A 20,009-nucleotide genomic window follows, 5' to 3' on the forward strand; every position below is an offset into this window, starting at 1 on the left:
TCAGGTTGGATGTTAAGAAAAGCAAGAACCACAATAATAAATGGGAGTAGACAGTTATGCCTGGTGAAGGCCCCAAACGACGGCATTTTATAATAGTCTTAGCACCAAATCCTATGCATGACTACTCAGAAGTAAGTTTCATTATAATCAATGGGCTTACTCCCAGGTAAGCATGGATAGGACTGTAGCCTGAAAGTGGAATCAGCAGGAGTAATGTAAAGCCATACAGATCAGTCTCACTAGGTGCTAGCCATGATCTCAAGTTACACTCAGGGTCTTGGAGATAAAGAGGAATCAGTGTTGGCCGTACCCACATTTTTAGGACTGAACCCATATTCTGAGGACATACAAAATCTAGCAATTTACTCTGTTCTATCTCTAGCATTAATCGAAACATGCAAACACTTGAAGCACACAGGCTGGTGAAGAGTTCTGCCAAACTAAAAAGCCCGCTTCTCAAGGCTGTTATTTTGGATGATCTTAATAAAGGTATTACTAAAATGGGGCTTCTGTTTATTATATTCTCATACCTGGAAGATACTATCCAACCTCCAATGTTCTCAAAGAGACACCTACCTATATTGGGATTTGGTACTTTGCAAATCTGTTTAGAACACAATCCAAACCTCCAAGTAAGCTGGCAAAGTACCATGCACTGTCCAACAATTTTCATGAATGTGCCATAAAGCACATTTGAGACAACTTGTGAGCTGGGTACACCAGCACAAGGATGCATGCCAGCCTCCCAGTGCCAGATCCACTGCCGAACCTGGTGAGTTCGTGCTGGCACGGGGCTTGGAGGGAGTGGCAGGAGGACAGGGCAGGAGCATTTTTGGGCAGGCCAGGGTGGATCAGGCTGCATTCCTTAGACTGGATCCTAACGCCCCTCCCAGCCACGCTGGTATTACACTGGGCTGCTTGGATTTGTGCCAGCGACTTTACTGGTGCAGATCCGAGTAGCCCCATAGGACTGACTGGCGCAAAACACGGTGTACAGGGATAAATATCCCCTTCTTCTGAGTTGTGCTCCAGTCACCTTCTAACCTGTGCTGGATACGGCGGAGATCACTTGGCCTGCTTGTTCCTGCGAAGGTTAAGATTGGGCTGCCCATCTATTAAAACATAGCAATTGGCTGAGAATTCTATAGTAACAGAGATGAGAAATAATTAGCTGGGTAAACAGTGCTATCATCTGCTTGCTAGTGTCAGCGTGTCTTTGGTTATGGGAACTCTCTTCCATGAACCAAAGAAGTACTAACCACTAATAACTACAAAGGAACTTGCTGACACACATTCCTGGTAGGAATGAACAGTTGAATACAATCAGTGTTGTAATTACTGCAAAAAGATGGTTGTTCACAAATCTAACAGAGCGACAAGCAAATGCAGAAGCACCACAACACTTCTGTCACCATGTTGCTAAGCAATACCAGGAAATGAGGTGGGGCAGGATGTATTGTGTAAGTTCATAGGTTAAAACTTACATACAAAAGGGAATTCTGTCTTAAGCAGCCTGATAAAGAACCACACAGCGAAGTTAATCAAGTGCCATTGTTGTTTACCAACAAATCACCAATGGTGAACAAAGAGGGTCTGGAAATGTATTTAATACTGCTTGGTGCTGCATAGTTTATAAGCCAATGCACAACTGTTGGATACCAACACTGCACAAAGATGAATAATAATTAGGAATGCAAGATTTTAATGCACTGTGGTCTCAAAACCTGAGCAATTTTAATTTTAAACATAACCATAGTGACCATGAAAGCCTTAGGACAGTGATTTTCAATCTTTTTCATCTCACAGCACACCAGCAAGGCACTAAAATAGTCAAGGCACACCATCCATTTTTTGACAACAGACGAAGCACACTGTGCTGGCACATCCCCCAATGGCTCTACGAATAAATGACCCTCTCCTAAATTCCCGCGGAAAACCTAGGGACCATTCGCGGCACACCAGTGTGCCACAGTGTGCACAGTGGTTGACAATGGCTGCCTTAGGAAGTAGGAATAAGTTCAAACTCTTTAGACACAGTATTTGAGATGCCTGGTGTCAAGGATGTGTTCTCTTTGCCCTAATATTTCTTCTCATATAATCTCTTTGCCAAATATTCAAAAGAAAGGGGTGGTCTCACATTGTTATACAGAATATATGCACGTCTTCTGCACATAATATGCGCTAGTGCTATCCAAATCTGCTTTTCACTACAAAACTGGCATCAGGAGAGCAAGGCAGTTGATGGCTCAAACACAAAGTATAAACTGCAAGGAGTGGGAAGGATAGAAGCGCTTGCAACCTGGAGGTTACAGCAAAAGTGAAAGCTGTTTTAAAATCTCATCTCAAATGTTTTAGGCCAGGAAGAATTTACAGAGATCTTGTAGCCATGTATGTCTCTGTTGTTAAGTCACACCAGTTTTCACAGCTGTCTCTAACAAGAGTTCCCCATGGCCATTTGCATCACGCTGGGCATCATTTGCATATGCCTGTGTGGTAGTAATTTAGAATTAGGGACTTTCTTCTACACTGGCATGTCAACTGTGTGGCACGCAAGCCTGCCACACATATTTTACAAGCTTGTTTTGTGCATTTTCATGGAGGGAGGGGGAAATCAGAGCAATAAATCTGAAGTAGGACTAAACAGGATATAAACACTGTGGCAATAAGCAGAAAAACACAGATGCAAGTACAGAGTAGAGCATATGGATTTTTTGAAAAGTTCCTATGCAGAGTTTTAGTTGTATATGTTATAGAGCAGCTTGTATATGTTATAGCTGCAGCCAACATGGTTCCTGGACTTGAACCAAGAACACATGGGTTCAAATTCCCATTTAGCTATGAAGTAAACTAGGCAATCTTTGCCCAGTCAATCTCTCAGCCTAACCTACTTCACAGGACTGTCCTGAGGATAAAAGAGATACACCCTAAACTCCTTGGCAGAAGAACAGTACAGGCGGGCCCTCATATATGCAGATTCAGTTATTTGCAGATCTCCACCCTGTGCGCCCATTAGTTAAAAAGTTTACTGGGGCAAAGTGTTCTCGCTTACACAGGTCACTGTAAGCATTTAAGCTTATAGCACTGCAGAAAGCCTCAATGCTGGATGAAACTAACTCTAATGCTAAACAGAAAGCAGATGGTAACAGCTTCCTGCTTAGTGTTAAGTTAGTTTCATTCAGAATTCAGGCTTTCAGCAGCCTGCACTATTGCGCTTATAAGTTGAAATGCTTAGAGCAGCGTTTCTCAAACTTTGAGGGAGCTTTACTCCCTCAGTAAGTTCTTGTGTGGGAGGGGCTAGGGCAGCAACGTGATCCCCAGGATTGCGCTGCAAAGGGGGGCGCTTGTGCCTTACTTTGCATGATGCTGGGTTGCAGGCAGCCCTTCACAGCACTCCCCGATGCTTGGAACCTGCAAAAGAAGTGGGCGCAAAGCACCTCCTGCAAAACGGAAAGTCGGGGAGCGCTGTGCAGGGCTGTCTGCACCTCCTGCAGCCCAGCATCATGCAAAGTAAGGCACAAGCACCCCCCATGCCCCCCTTAGTAACGCAATCCTGGGGAACATGTTGCTGCCTCCCTTCCCTTCCCCCGCCCCTTAAAGGGACAGGGGAAGTGTTACACGAACTGGTGGGTCATGACCCACCAGTTCGAGAACCACTGGCTTAGAGCAATCTGTGCAAACAAGAACTCTGCCCCAGTAAGATTCATAACAATGTTAAGATGTTAATGGGCATGCTGGGAGGGAATGGGGCTTCCATTTTTATAGCTTCCTCAATATCCACGGTTTCCAGATTGGGGGTCCATGGAATGGATTCTCTATGGATATGGGGCTCGCCTGTATATGAATGCTAAACAAATCAAATAACACACTTGAAGGACTATTAAAAAGCCAAAGACCACACATTGGGAAATGGCTAAAGCTGTTGACCCTTTTCAGTTCAAGCATAGATAAAAGGTTCATTCATATCACCTTTTAAGCCTGTAGCAGCAGGACTTGAATCAGCCTGCACAGTGGCAGGATGAGCAAACTCACACAAAGGTGAGCCTAAATCAGCTTTAGGAGAGATTACAGTGGAATGCAAACTGCTCAAACTGAAGCAATGAAACTGAACATTGACTACTGCAGTTTTGTGAGTATGTCCTAATCTAGGTCTTGAAGAGATCATATTTAAGGAGGTTAATTTGCCTTCTGGTTTGTCTGGTTTTACCATAGATGGCAGTGTATTAAAAGGCAACCTTTAAGAAATAAGTAGATGCCTTTTAGAAAACATCGAAAGTCTCCAAAGTCAGCATTGTCTACTGGTTTCATCTACATTGCAAATGGGAATGAAATCTAATCTGCCAAAAGACAAGAGGAAAACATACTAAACCATGGTACTCATCTTTAGGACCTTAGCAGGAGAAGAATTCCCAGAGTAGGATATCTAAGCCAATGCTCTCCCAGCAATGGTTAGGGAAGTTGGTCTTCTTGGAGGGGAGGGCAACGACAATGTTGTGGGAACAACAGATATTTTCAGATTTTGGGTAAATTAGTTAAAAATATTTATTCCACAATGCTTTCCATGTGTCAAATACAGTCAGGTTCATGAAATTGCATTTTTATCTCTTTTAAAGTATGTTCTCCTAAATTTAAAAAGAAACTTCATGGAATCAGCAGTAAACTTTAAGATTGCAGGAGCTCATCATGTCATTCCCCTATCTTCTCTACCTCCTCCTCCCTGGGGACTGAGGAGTTTTGGGTAGGGTCACAAAGGCCAGTGAAACACTATTCCAGATATCAAATAGTTCATTTAGTCCAGGGGTGTCCAAACTTTTTGACAGGAGGGCCACATCATCTCTCTGACACTGTGCCGGGGGCCGGGAATAAAAAAGAATTAATTTACATTTCAAATTTGAATCAATTTATATAATTTGCATAAATGAATGTATTAGAGATGGAACATATAGATGAATGAAGGTCTTGCTATAGTTCAAGGCCTATGAAAGACCTTACACAAAGCAAGACTGGTTTTTCTTTTGCTGCTGCTGCTGCATCACAGACGTGAAATAGCAAGCAGTGGAGGGAGCCTTTGTCCCACAGCTCATGCGAGAGTTCAAACATTTGCCCTCACACTGAGAGCAGTTGCATCGGGCCAGCACGGGCTCCAGCAGGTCTCTGGAGGGCCAGAGGCTCATTGGAGACTGGAGGCTCCCTGGGGGCCGGATTGGGAGTTCTCGAGGGCCACAAGTGGCCCCCGGGCCGGGGTTTGGGCACCCCTGATTTAGTCCAACAAGCAGTTAAGAAAAACAAGTAAGTTTTTCTTTTTTCTCCAGCTCAACTTCACCATTCTGCACCGCCCTTCTTTGGAGGAGCTTTCACAGCAGCTTAGTTGAAGGCTCTTTTGCAGTCATGAAGGCCAGGATAAGGGCTTTCATGGTATCAGAGACTCCAAGCCATTTTTTGGCTCACTGTAGTTCCCAAGGCCCTGACTGGAATCCTGTGAATCTGGCCCTGACTCTTACCTGGGTAAATGCAGGCCAGAGCTGACACCTGCTTCTTACTCCCCAGGCTTCCCACCTAGAGATGTGAAGGCCCGGAAAAAAAACTGGAAAAATTCAGAAAAATATCGGGGGGTTTTCCATTTTTTCCTGAAGACTTTTTTTTGTTTTTTCTGAAAAATTGGAAAAATTGAAAAAAGAAAAATAAATTGATTATGGTATGTTTTATTTTAACATGATGAATAAAATATTTTAAGACAAGCTGTTCAAATATTTTCCAAATCATTTCTAAAAAATATGGTATCAGATTATTCTAATTTCTGTGCACTGAACAAGTCCTAGGTTACAAATGGAACTCTCCAATGCAAGAACAAGATACATTTCTTCCTTTAGGAGGTTCTGCTATTGTCACAAGAAAAGAAAAAGGTTCCAGTTTTGTTTTTGCATGTGGGTGGTTTGGTTCTGTTCTGTCCTCTTCACTAGGCCTCAAAGCATTGGAAGAAAATACAGAGCAACAAAAGGTCCTGAAAGTATATACCTAATTTAAAAAGATAAGAGTTTACATTTATCTGATTCCAGAAAACTGAATCATTTAGCTACATTAGTTCATCTTTATAACCTTTGTGTAAATAATGATTTAATTACTACTAATCTGGTTCTTTACTTCCCCTACCCACAACCATAGATTAGTGTATTCTTGCAAACTAGCCATTAAATTATTTTTCTTTCCAACTCCATTCAGGAAAATGGTGAGATCAACATCCAGCATTTGGAGACATTTTCACATTACAAGTTCTTCTGAGAAGAAAAATGTGATTTGCAAATATTGTCAGATGAAATATGCATTTTCCAAATGCTACCAGGATGACAAAACACATTCTTGTATATAACAAGTGTCCTGTAGATATTAAAAATTCCTTCATGGATCTGAAGAGGACCACAATGAATAAAATGCACACAGTTTCTCAGTGTTCAAGAAGTCCTCTTTCTACTCCATCTGTAACACCAGCAGCAACACAAAGTGTTGTCCCATCAGCAGCATCTTCAAGTAAACAGATACTGAAGACAGTTGCATCCAAAAATTATTCAATAACTTCATTTGTAGACAAGATGACACCTGACGATCAGGCAAAAATTGATCAAGCTCTTGCAAAAGTAGTATATTCTTCTGGAACATCATTTTCAATAATTGAAAATATGTACTGGCAAGAAGTTTTGAAATTACTAAGACCATCATACCATTTGCCCAGCAGACATTCTTTGAGGAAGCCTCTTTTGGAGTCGGAATATGAATGTGTCATGGAATCTGTGCAAGGAAAAATTAATGAAGCACTGTGTCTTGCACTACTTACAGATAGATGGACAAATGTGAGAGAAGGAATTATAAATTTTGTTATAACGACACCTCAACCTGTTTTTTACAAAAGCATTGAAACAGGAGAGAACAGACATACTGCAGAGTATATCAGCTGTAAAATATGTTAAGTCCTAAAAAAAACTGGGAGTGGCAAAGTATTTGCTTTGCTGACTGACAATGCCAGCAATATGAAAGCAGCATGGAAGATCATAATGGAGAAGTATCCACATATTACTGCAATAGGATGTGCATCTCATGGGCTCAACTTGCTTCTTAATGATATCATGAAACTGGACACCCTTCAAATGATCTATAGATGAGCAAAAGAAGTTATAAAACATGTAAAAGGTACTCATATTGTAGCTGCAGTTTTCAAGAAGAAGCAAGTAGAAAAAAATGCAAAGAATAAAATAGTAACACTGAAGCTCTGTAGTCAAACTTGGTGGGCTGGAGCGGTGATCTCCTTTGAAAGTTTACTATAAAACGAAGAAGCTCTTCAAGAAACAGTAATAGCTGAAGATCTTAAAGTACCCAGGAGTGTGAGAAACAATGTTCTTGATCAGGATGTCTTCTGGGTTCAGCTGCAAAGTTCCCTGAAGATTCTAAAGCCAATTGCTACAGCAATCACTGGATCTGAATCATTTTTGTCAGCAATTCCTTATTTAATGACCAAGATAAAAACAACTGTTTTTGCAAATCTCAGTATATCTCCACTTACAACTACAGAAGAAAGTGAAAATTTTATTTAAAAAAGGGAAGAATTTTGTTGCCATCCAATACATGCTGCTGCAAATCTGCTGGATCCAAGATTCAAAGGTGGAAATAGAAGTGATGATAGCACTGTTACTGCATTTGACTGGATTATAAAACAAGCATCACATTTAAGACTTGAGGTTGGGAAGGTACTTTCAAATGTTGCAGAATTTAGAACATCTTCAGGGATTTGGTCCAGGAATGCAATCTGGGATTCCGCCAAACATATTCTCCTGCAACATGGTGGCAAGGTCTTTGCACAACACAGCCTCTGACTCCTCTTGCTTCTCGCCTTCTTCAGATTCCTCCATCTTCTGCAGCATGTGAAAGAATCTGGTCTATGTTTGGAAACACTAACACTAAATCAAGAAATAAGCTGACATGTGAAAGGGTAGAGAAGCTTGCTTCAATCCAGGCAAACCTTCAGTTTTTAGAAGTCCATAATAACTGTGATAATAATGACAGACACAACAGAGGAGCTGCAGAAGCAGAGACTGAAACTGATAATTACAGCTCAGAAAATGATTCTGATTAAATTTCATGCCCATTCATTGAAACTTAGTCCCACTCCCTTCTATACACTTCCCCCTCTTCAATTCTTTTTATGAGAATTGGTTTTCTTTTTATTTAATACTGTGGAGAGGAAATATGACTAATTGTTACTTCTGGATTTTTAAAAATTGTTTTGTGGAGGTTTCCTTGTCTGTTCCACATAAACTAGTAAACAGTTCAGGAGATTGTTGCTCCATTTGTTACAATTACAAATAAATATTATTTAAAAAGTAAATTATGTTTGTAATAATTGTTTGGATACACTATATTTTTAATATGCTAGTTGTGATAATTTTATGTCAAGTCAAATTGTCCATAGCCATATTTTATGTTTCTAAAATGACTTTCTATCTGGAAAAGAGAAAAAAAGTGCTAATGTAGCCATTTTTTCAATTTTTCTGAAAATTTCCATTTTTTTCCAAGCTTCAAAATTTCCGGAAATTTTACATCTCTACTCCCACCAGGTATTTATTTTTTATTTATTTGAGAAATTAATGCCCCACCTTTCCTATGCCGAAGCAGCACAAAGTATCATACAAGAAGCATTTAAAACATTTTTACATTAAACAATGAAACACACACGAAAAAAACCTAACACATATTGTTGAGCCATTGGGGGAACAAATAAGTCCAGGGAGGCAAGTCCCAGTAGTATTTCAGAGGTGAAGAAGGCCAATACCTACTCAGCAACCAAATGCCAGATGAAACAAATATGTTTTCAGCCTTCGCTTGAAAGCCATGAGGAAGGGAGTAGTTCTCCATTCCCCTGGAAGGAAACTCCACAGTTGTGGCACCACTACAGAAAAGGCTTGCCCCCCAGCTATCACCACTCTCACTTGGGACAGAGGTAGCACTTTTAGAAGAGTCCCCTAAGATGACCTAAGAGGACCTAAGAAGGTACTCGAAACTGCCTTCCCAGGCTCCACCTCTCTATCTTGTTTCCCTCAGGTCGGGTTTGCCCCCATCTTATCTCTTCTTGCTCCCCTTTCAGGCGTAGCTTCCCCACTGTTCTCTGTCCTCTTCTCCTTGCTCACTAGCCTTCCATGGCCAGTGGCTAGCTCTTTCCTGTCTTTCCCTACCTGTCTCACGCTTGTCCCCTTTTTCATCTGCCTTTGGCTCAGGGGTCTCCAAACCCAGGCCCGGGGGTCAGATGCAGCCCACGGCAAGCCTCTATCCGGCCCACAACCAACTTCTTGTCCCCTGAAAGCCTCTGGCCCACTCAACTGAACATGACCAGAATTGTGCTCTGATTTTGTCTGGAGGGTGTTCTGAGGGCCAGAGAGGTTGAATGAATGAGCCCATTCATTCATTTATTCACTTATCTTAAGTTCCATCTCTAATTTATTTATATATTTAAATTTTATATTTAAAATTTTTTTCCGGCCCTCAAAACCATAGCAGATATTTGATGCGGCCCTCTGGCCAAAAAGTTTGGATACCCCTGCTCTGGCTCCTTTAGGCCCTCCTCATTACCCCTTTTCTCTTCATCTGTCCCCTCACTTCCTGCTCTCACCTCTGCTCCCTCCCCCCCATTCCGCCCCTCTAGAGCAGTGTTTCTCAAACTGTGCATCAGGACCCACTAGGTGGGTCACGAGCCAATTTCAGGTGGGTCCCCATTCATTTCAATATTTTATTTTTATAGCATATTGACTTGATGCTACCATGGTATGTGACTGCATTTGGGGAAATATTACAGGCCTGGACTTTTAATAAGTTACAATGTATATGCTTTTAACAATGCTAGTCAATGGGACTTACTCCTGGGTAAGTGTGGGTAGGATTGCAGCCTAGGATCGCTAAAAATTTTCCTGCTTGATGATGTCACTTCCAGTCATGACATCACTTCTGGTGGGTCCTGACAGATTCTCATTCTAAAAAGTGCATCCTGGTGCTAAATGTGTGAGAACCACTGTTCTAGAGGACTTTTAAAGGGCTGGAACTGCCTCCTCCTGGAACCAGCACTGCCTCATAAGGGGCTGTCCATCAAGCCTTTCAGCTAGCAAAGGAGAGCAAGTGGTACAGTATATTTATTTATTTATTTATACAAGAATTTATTAACCTTTCTTTGGTTGTCAGATTTCTCCTCAGACTTTAATCCAAGGCAGTTTACATAGGCAGGCTGTTCTAAACCCCCGTAGGGATTTTTACAATTAAATAGTTCTAGTCTTTCATAGAACTCCTCGTTCCAGCTGGATTCCTTCCTGGTCTGGCCTCTCTCTGGCCCTTCGCCTCCCACGCTCCACTTGACGGCAACTCCTCTCTGCCACCGAGGGTCAGCTCATCAGTATAGCAGTGTGTCAGTTCTCGGGTACTTCCAGTTGTTTCGAACTGGCAGCCTCAGATCTTCAGGCATACAAGGTGGCAGCTCTACCAACTGAGCCAGACCTCCTGCCCAGGAGGTCTTTATATATTTATTCTGACAATATTGCCAGCTGTTGCTCCACCATCCAGCTGATCAGAGAGGCAGCAGATTGTACTGATTGTTCTGTCACACTGACACCCCATTCTACTGCTATGCCCCATTAAGGATATAAGAAAAAAATCACATTTAAACTTCTTTATTAGAGATTTTTCTTCCCTTGTTATTCTAAATCTTATTATACTTCTGTTAAAGATCTAGCTCATTTCATCCTGAGCTCCTGGAGCAAGCAGTAGTTTTAGAACTACTATTTTTTATATGTATACAACTAGAAAACAGGATTGAAAAATATACCAAATAAATTTAAAAGATAGAGTTGTAACCTACTCAGAAATAAATCCTACTGTGTTCAGTAGTACTTATTCCCAGGTAAATTTGTATAAGTCCAAAGCAATAATATGTAATTTGAACTATACAGTGTGTCTCAGGTAGCCCCATGTCATCCTTGCAGCACTGAGGACCAGAGCTGGCGCTTTTTCCTCGGTGGGTGCTACGAACATGCTTTACGGCACTTTTGCAACACCCAGTGCCGGCAGTATGCACATACCACTGGCACAGAAGAAGATAGTATTGGGGCCTCAGGGAGTAATGTTGCTTACCAACAGCAATGACTCGCGTAGTACCTAATACTTGCTACAGTGCATGTAGAAAATGCCTTTGCAATTGCTGTGACAGATAGAACTGCATTTTTCCTATGACACAATAGTACATGTTGTGCACAGGGAAATCATATTTTCTTGCTCCAGAAGAACCTTTTCAAAAACATCAGGACCATACACAATTTATGTCAGAGTGCATGGTCCTGATGTTTTGGAAACGGTTCTACTGGAGCAAGAAAATGTGTCATAGGAAAAATGCTGTTTTCTGTAGTTGAAAAATCAAGGGGTCCTGAAGCACCTTATGGCTTTTATTTTGGTTTTCCTAGGTCTTGCTACATATTATGAAAGTTATCTACAAAATATTATACCATAATAAACCCAACCTATTTTTAATTTTACATTTATATTTTGTCTTCTGCATAGTCCCACCCTATTCTCTGGATTGAACACTGGCAGACCCTTATAGAGAATTGGGTCTGCTACCAAATCCATTTAAAGCAGGGGTTTCCAAACCCCGGCCCGGGGCCAGATGTGGCCTGCAGCAAACCTCTTTCTGGCCCGCGACCAACTTCTTGTCCCCTGAAAGCCTCTGGCCCACTCAACTGAACATGACCAGAACTGTGCTCTGATTGTGTCTGGAGGGTGTTCTGAGGGCCAGAGAGGTGGAATGAATGAGCCCATTCACTCATTTATTCACTCATCTAAGTTCCATCTTGAATTTATTTATTTAAATTTTATATTAAAATTTTTTTCCGGCCCTCCACACCACGTCAGATATTTGATGTGGCCCTCTGGCCAAGAAGTTTGGAGACCCCTGATATAAAGCAACAGGGATGGAAAACAAAACACTGTGTAGGTGGGTGGAAAGAGCTGAACCTTGCCCCCATTTTACCCATTTGTTTTTGGTGAGACACAGCGATAGGGGCTCAACATGTGTCAGAGAAATTGTTATTCTGCTAATTAAAAAAAGTAAAAATTTAACTTTGCTAGTCAAATATGGTTAATAAAAACATACCTAACTGAACTGGTTAACTAACAGGCTGAAATCCCATCAACCTGTACATTTCTATAAACTGATTCAGGTACATAGGAACCATTGCATTATATTGCTAATATGCATGATTAGCAAGAACTCCCTATGTCCAAGAACTCCATCTGATGGACTTGCTGGATGAGCAACAAAAAGAGAAAGAGAAACAGAAAGGACAAAATTGGGGGGAAATGCAGGAATGTGGATCTGGATTTATTTTGTTTAGACACACATACACACTGTATTTTATATCAAAGGCCAAATGTTTCTAGTCTTGGTTACAAGATGTTAGAAGTTTCTGTCAAACTGTATTGTTTAGTCAAACAGCCCGTTGATTAAGAGATTGTAATTTTTTTGAATCTTTTCCATCTGCCACTGACCTAGCTACTGATAAGAGTAAATAAGAATTTTTAGAAAATAGGCTTTTGTCTTAACTTTGGAACTGCAATGGCAACTAAATTAAAAATGATTTGCTCAACACAAGATACATTTCTTGCTTAAGAAAACAATCATGCCAGAGATGTAAACAAACTGAAACTCTGAAGATAATGGGGTCTGACTCATTTGTTCTAGGTTAAGATTAAGGAGTTAAGCTCTGTATCTTTGTTTTAAAGCTGGGAAACAATGGGGGGAACAGTTTAAACAGGAGTTTGGAATGGGGAAAAAAGTGCAGGGGGGAATCTCCTGCAGCTCTACCCTCTCGTTGCCCATGCTGTGCTTTAAAATAAACCTCAAACAAAGTGGATAAGTAGTACACCAAACTCCAATGCCCTTTGGTACATATATAATTTATTCTGCCAATCTACTAATGGAGTACAATGCAAAGATGCTTGGAACAAAGCTGAAAACACAGAAGAACACACTGGACACAATCTTCCCAACCCATCTAAGACAAGAGAAATGATTCATGATGCAACATTCCTTCATTCCAATTAAGAGTCTCTCCCCACGCTAAACTTGAGACTTGTGCATTGATGAAGCTGGCAACCAGCATTGGAAACAACAGTTCTATGTTCATTAGATCAACATCACATGTTCCGTGTTTCTTACTCCAGACCTGCACAGCTCTTAAGAGGCTGAACAATCTATTGTGCAGCTGTTATTTCAAAATTCATCTGATCATTTTATTATACCCAAACATTGAAAGAGGCCCCCACCCCTCCTATTCAAACTGCCTCTTATTTCATTCCTTATTAAAGAGAAGCTTGCATCACATTTAAAGCCACCCTGGTCTCCCTCTAGTCCACTAATTGTCACACCCCTCTTATCTACTCCAGTGAGTTTACTGTATAACTAATGGAACCCGCCACCACATGGGACAAACTCTAAAGAAGTGTATAATTTTAAGAAGAAGTACTTCTGAATGGAGCAGAAACAGGAGCACAAAGTGACAGATGTGATTACTGGGGAATTATGCAGGACGGGTAAGATATTCCCTTCAAATTCATCATCAGGCCTAACATATAACTTCCGGAGGGGTAGCAATCTCATTCTGTGGCTACAAAAAGCACAACTAAATTTTGTAGCATCTTAATTTCTCAGTATAAGAGTTTGTGGGCCACTGCATCAAAGCTTGCATGGAAATAAGTTAACCAGTCTTTGAAGTGCTACAAGACCTTTTGTTTGTTTTTCCTTAGAATACTAGTACAAGTTGGACATCCCTTATCTGAAGTGCTTGGGACCAGAAGCATTTTGGATATCACATTTTTCCATATTTTAGAATACTCGAATATGAGAGATCATGGGGATGGGGGCCCAAGTCTAAACACAAAATTCATTTATGTTTCATATACCCCTTATACACACAGCCTGATAGTAATTCTATATAATACTTTTCATAATTTTGTGCATGAAACAAGGTTTGTGCATGACAGTTTGCAAATTTATTACTTTAGGCAAAAAATGTCTCTTGAAAAAGTCTTGTTGGTGCTTAAAATGTTTCCATATTTTGGGATTCTGGTTAAGGTAGCCATCTCAACCACTGGGCCGTGGCACACTGGTGTGCCGTGAATGATTGGCAGGTGTGCTGTGGGAGTTGGGGGGAGGGTCACTTATGAGTAGGACCATTGGGGGATGTATGCTCCCCCAACAACAGCATGATGTGCCTTGCCAATTGTCAAAAAACTGACGGTTTGCCTTGACAATTTTAGTACCTTAGTATGCTGTAAGACAGAAAAGGTTGAAAATCACTGGAATAAGGGATAACCTGTATAAATTTGTTAGCGCTTCAGCAACACATGTAATCCACTAATTCAGTGGTTCTCCAACTTTTAGCACTGGAACCCACTTTTTAGAATGAGAATCTATAAGTGATGTCATGACTAGAAGTGACATCATCAAGCTGGAAGTTTTGTTCTTGTTTTTACAAACCTAGGCTGTAATCCTACCCACACTTACCCAGGAGTAAGTGTAAGGAGTATCAATGTTAAAAGAATATACATAGTAAGGAGTATCATTGTTAAAAGAATATACATAGCAGCCTGTTAACAGTACACATCCGTAACATTTCTCCAAATGCAGTCACATACCATGGGAGCATCAAGTCTACTATATTAAAAATAAAATGTTGAAATGAATGGGGACTCACCTGAAATTGGCTCGCAACCCACCTAGTGGGTCCTGACCCACAGTTTGAGAAACACTGCACTAATTTATTTTTGTTTCCTCCATATAAGCCAGCAACTTATTAGTTCAGGAAGTGTACCCAGGAACCCAACAGGGGATATAAAAAGCGACCCACACTTTTCAACTTCTCTTCCTCTATGGAAGCCACACACCTAGCAGGGGTTCTCCATGAGACTCACTGTACAAAGCCTCTTGACCACGGGTGAAACTGCTTCCAAGGGGACTTTTCCTGTGTTTGGTTCTAGTTCTGAAACTCTAATGAGATGTCACTGAGGGTGCAATCCTATGCGTACTTTCCTGGGAGCAAGCCCCACTGAACTCAATGGGACTTACTTCAGAGTAAACATGCATAGGATTGGGCTCGGAGGCTGGCATCCTACCCACACTTACCCAGGAGTAAGCCCACTGACTATAATGGGACTTGCTTCTGAGTAGACATGCAGAGGCTTGGGCTGCGAACCCGGAAACAGAGAGGAAGAGCCCGGCTTCTGCAGGAGGAGGCAGGCACGCTCTGGGCAGGAACCAGAGTCCCAGAGGGAGCCTCTTGCCCGCCCCTGGCGCAGGCGCTGGAGTTCCGGGGGGTGCATAACACTGTGGCCAGGTCCAGAACCGCGCGCGCTGGCCAGGCGAGCCTCCCGGGGACTCACCAGTTCCAGAGCCTTGAGGAGGAGGCGCCGGGGCCCCAGGTGGACGGCGGTGAACACGCTGCAGCTGGCCCGCTTGCCCGGCGGCTCGTTGGCGGGCACGGTGGTCTCGGCGTAGACCGGGGCGCCGTTCTCCATGGCCACGAAGAAGGGGAGCGGAGCAGTCGCCCTCGCCGCCGCCACACCAGCGCCTGCGAGAAAGCGAAAGGAAAAGGCAGCCCCGCCCTGCAGAGGCGGAGTTGCCCCGAGGAGGCTGGCGCCGGCTGGAGCCCCCACCCCACCCCCCAGGCGGCTCCCCCGAGGCAGGCTCGGAAGCAGCAAGCCAAGCGGAGCTTCCAGCAAACTTCCAGACCAGTCCTGTGCACGCTTTCCTGGGAGTAAGCCCCACTGACTCTAATGGGACTTACTTCTGAGTAGACATACCTAGGCTGGGGCTCTGTGGCTGCAATCCTCTCCACACTTTCCTGGGAGTAAGCCCCATTGACTCTAATGAGACTTACTTCTGAGTAGACATGCATAGGCTGGGGCTCTGTGGCTGCAATCCTCTCCACACTTTCCTGGGAGTAAGCCCCACTGACTCTAATGGGACTTACTTCTGAGTAGACATGCCTAGGCTGGGGCTCTGTGGCTGCAATCCTCTCCACACTTTCCTGGGAGTAAGCCCCACTGACTCTAATGGGACTTACTTCTGAGTAGACATGCCTAGGCTGGGGCTCTGTGGCTGCAATCCTCTCCACACTTTCCTGGGAGTAAGCCCCACTGACTCTAATGGGACTTACTTCTGAGTAGACATGCCTAGGCTGGGGCTCTGTGGCTGCAATCCTCTCCACACTTTCCTGGGAGTAAGCCCCACTGACTCTAATGGGACTTACTTCTGAGTAGACATGCCTAGGCTGGGGCTCTGTGGCTGCAATCCTCTCCACACTTTCCTGGGAGTAAGCCCCATTGACTCTAATGAGACTTACTTCTGAGTAGACATGCATAGGCTGGGGCTGCAATCCTCTCCACACTTTTCTGGGATTAAGCCCCATTGACTGACTTCTGAGTAGGCATGCATAGGATTGGGTTCTTCCTCATCTCAGAGGTGTTGCTTACCAAATCCCTGCGTGTCTACTTGGAAGTAAGCTCCATGGAGTTCAAAGGGATTGACACCTTAGTAAGTGTGGAAGCTCCCCTTGGAACAAGCATGGAGCTTAGGTTTGAGCAAGCCTGAACAGTCACACCTTCATTCTGTTCAGAAGTGAACCTCAAATTTTTTTTTTTTGAATGAGCCAGGAACACAAGTGCACTAAGAGGAGACAGTGCTTCTGAGCGTGCACAGAATGCAAACTAGGGTGTGGCATGCGAACAGAGCAGCCCTGTCCTTATACAAATTAAGCTCGACCACCCTGGCCTCAGCAAGAAAGTCACAACCACCAAAGTCTCAGTGACAAAGAAAAAAAAGGATTTCTATATTTCTCCATATAAAAGAGAGGTCACTAATAGTTTTGGTGTATTCACTGCTGAAACAGAGACGCCTGCGTTGGCTCGGTCATGTCGTGAGAATGGATGATGGCCGGATCCCAAAGGATCTCCTCTATGGAGAACTCGTGCAGGGAAAGCGCCCTACAGGTAGACCACAGCTGCGATACAAGGACATCTGCAAGAGGGATATGAAGGCCTTAGGGATGGACCTCAACAAGTGGGAAACCCTGGCCTCTGAGCGGCCCGCTTGGAGGCAGGCTGTGCAGCATGGCCTTTCCCAGTTTGAAGAGACACTTTGCCAACAGTCTGAGGCTAAGAGGCAGGGAGGGAGGGCCCATGGCCAGGGAGACAGACCAGGGACGGACTGCACTTGCTCCCGGTGTGGAAGGGATTGTCACTCCCGGATTGGCCTTTTCAGCCACACTAGACGCTGTGCCAGAACCACCTTTCAGAGTGCGATACCATAGTCTTTCGAGACTGAAGGTTGCCAATACATGTTTGTCTTGCATTTCCCACAGCTGGGAAGCTTGTACATAATACCAGTAACTGTGCTTCAAAATGGCTTTTCTGCTCTCTATTCCCCCCCCCCCTTAAGATATAGATAGAGCTACAGGCCGAAGATGTACTTCAGGGGGAAAAAATACATTCATGTTTACATTTGAAATGCAGCCATGGAAAATGCAATGTAAGCATGACAAGTGTTAAGAGGCAGGATGGGTAAGCATTTGTGGCAGCTGTTAAAGATAAAAAGCAGAAGCCTGTATTTGCAATACCCAGTGAGCATTTCTTGGGAAAGTGGCACCTAGTGGAAAGCACATTTGACTCAATGTTTTAGGTATTTTCCCAAGCAACACTAAGAATACTCTGGGGATCATTTTTTTTAAGACTGGATGAATGAAATCACTTATCAGGTAATAATCAACTTATGAAAGACAGTTAAGGTGAGGAATTGTAAAGTTATTGTTTTATTATGTGTTTTATGTGATGTAAAGTTACTGTTTTATGATAAACTAGCATGAGGCTAGGAAAGGCCCTCTGTAAATATTTTTTTGTATTTCAACTACTGTGTACACTGGCTATCTGCTTTATCCACACAGTTCCTCCTTCCCCTGGATTTGTGATCACTTGGAGAGCCATGCTAAGGTTCTCCATAACACTTGGCATGACAAGACAGTCTTAAAGGGCCTTTGCTTTTCAAACATATTATAAAAACAAAAAGCATAAAAATAAAACTGACAAATCTGTCTGCACCTCCCACCCCTGGCTGATAAGTCTTTGGAAGAATTCAAAATTAACTATGGAAATTTCATTTTCAATCCCACATTAACATTCACTTATTACACCTTCCACAAACAGTTTTCTTAGTAGGACTGTGTGCCCATGTACAATCACAGACAGAATGCTGTACTCTTGAAACAGAAACCTGGGTTCAAGTCTCTTGATCTTGGGGAAGGTACTCTTACAGCATTTCTCCTAAACACTTTTACATGGAGCAATAAGACTATCTATATACAACACACAGAGTTAGGTGGTAAGCTAAAATGGTAGAATTCCAGACTGCTCCACTTCAGATTGAGGTGGGGACTCATATTTTTAATGCTTCCCCAGGCAAGAAAAAAAAATCACACATAAAACTGCATGTAGCAAGTCAGGGAAAAGTCTACACCAGGGGTGCTCACACTTTTTTGGCTTGAGAGCTACTTTGAAACCCAGCAAGGCCCAGAGATCTACCAGACAAGTTTACAATGTTCACGCCATCATAACATATAACATTTATGTGTACAATGTATGTTGGTGTACCTTGAGCCCCACTGAGTATAATAGGACTTACTCCTGAGTAGACATGCCTAGGATTAGGCTGTGAGGCTGCAATCCTAGCCACACTTACCTGGGAGTAAGCCCCATTGAGTACAATGGGCCTTACTCCCGGCGTTTCCTCCCAGAGGCACCTGAAGGGGGGGGTCAGCACTCCGCGATCTACTCATTTTGCCTCACGATCTACCAGTAGATCGCGATCCACCTATTGAGCACCCCTGGTCTACACTAAACCTTTCCTCCAATGTGTTCTCTTACCACATGCAATGAATGAGTTTGATGAAGAAGCATTGCAAAGTGTGACCCAACAGCTGCAGCCTGAAGTGGAGCTTTCCAGAATTTTACACCACCAACAACCACCCCCACTCAGTGTAATGTGTGAGTAAGGCCTGGAGTTGCTTCCAGACCAAATATGAATACAGTCAGTTCTTGTTACCCGCTAGGGTTAGGTTCCTGAAAACCCTAGTGGATAGTGACTTCACAGATAATGAACCACTGATCCTATGGGATCAGTGGGGTTAGGTACAAAGGGTACCTTCCCTGTCATCAGAGGAATTTTGCAGAGACCCTCAGGAAACCAGCACTGGGGTCTGCACTGGTCTGCACTGGTCACAGGCATCATTCTGAAGGTCCCTGGAAGGTCTCTACATAGTGGATAACAAGAACAGAGGTGTTGATAAAGAGCAAAAGTAGCAATTCTGTTCCTTGCAGATAAGTGAATTTGCATATAAAGATAACTGTAAAATAATAAAACTTTAAATTCAGTGACCTACTTCATAGAGATATGCAGGAGCAGATAAAATAAAGATTGTATTCAATCCATCTAACTCGCTTTAAACACAATGCTTATGCACGCCTGAAAACTGATCTGCAACATTGAAGTTTTTATGCTTGTTAGGTTATACCAGTTCTTCAAGTTATTCCTTAGTTAAGTAGTGTATATTCTGCAGTCTCCCTCTTGTGGACATCAGTAAAAGTACAAACACATTTTTCCTCTAGAGTAGTGTTTCTCAAACTGTGGGTCGGGACCCACTAGATGGGTTGCGAGCCAATTTCAGGTGGGTCCCCATTCATTTCAATATTTTATTTTTAATATATTAGACTTGATGCTACCATGGTATGTGACTGTATTTGGGGAAATGTTACAGACCTGTATTTTTAACAAGTATGTATATGCTTTTAACAATGATAGTAAATAGGACTAACTTCTGGGTAAGTGTTGGTAGGATTGCAGCCTAGGATGGCTAAAAATTTCTCTGCTCGATGATGTCATTTCC

The 20,009-nt window shown here is 42.7% G+C and overlaps 1 protein-coding gene across 1 annotated transcript in view; it reads right to left on the reverse strand.

The window, feature by feature from the left end:
• Nucleotides 1–15,636, reverse strand: part of CMTM6 (CKLF like MARVEL transmembrane domain containing 6) — a 29,813-nt gene extending 14,177 nt beyond the window's left edge. The window contains exon 1 of the mRNA XM_066631147.1: nucleotides 15,457–15,636. Within this exon, the coding sequence (XP_066487244.1) occupies nucleotides 15,457–15,591 (135 nt within the window). The 5' untranslated portion in view covers nucleotides 15,592–15,636. The remainder of the gene's footprint in view (nucleotides 1–15,456) is intronic.
• Nucleotides 15,637–20,009: the final 4,373 nt, after the last annotated feature.

Source organism: Tiliqua scincoides, chromosome 5 (genome assembly GCF_035046505.1).
Source record: "Tiliqua scincoides isolate rTilSci1 chromosome 5, rTilSci1.hap2, whole genome shotgun sequence".
Taxonomy (NCBI): domain Eukaryota; kingdom Metazoa; phylum Chordata; class Lepidosauria; order Squamata; family Scincidae; genus Tiliqua; species Tiliqua scincoides.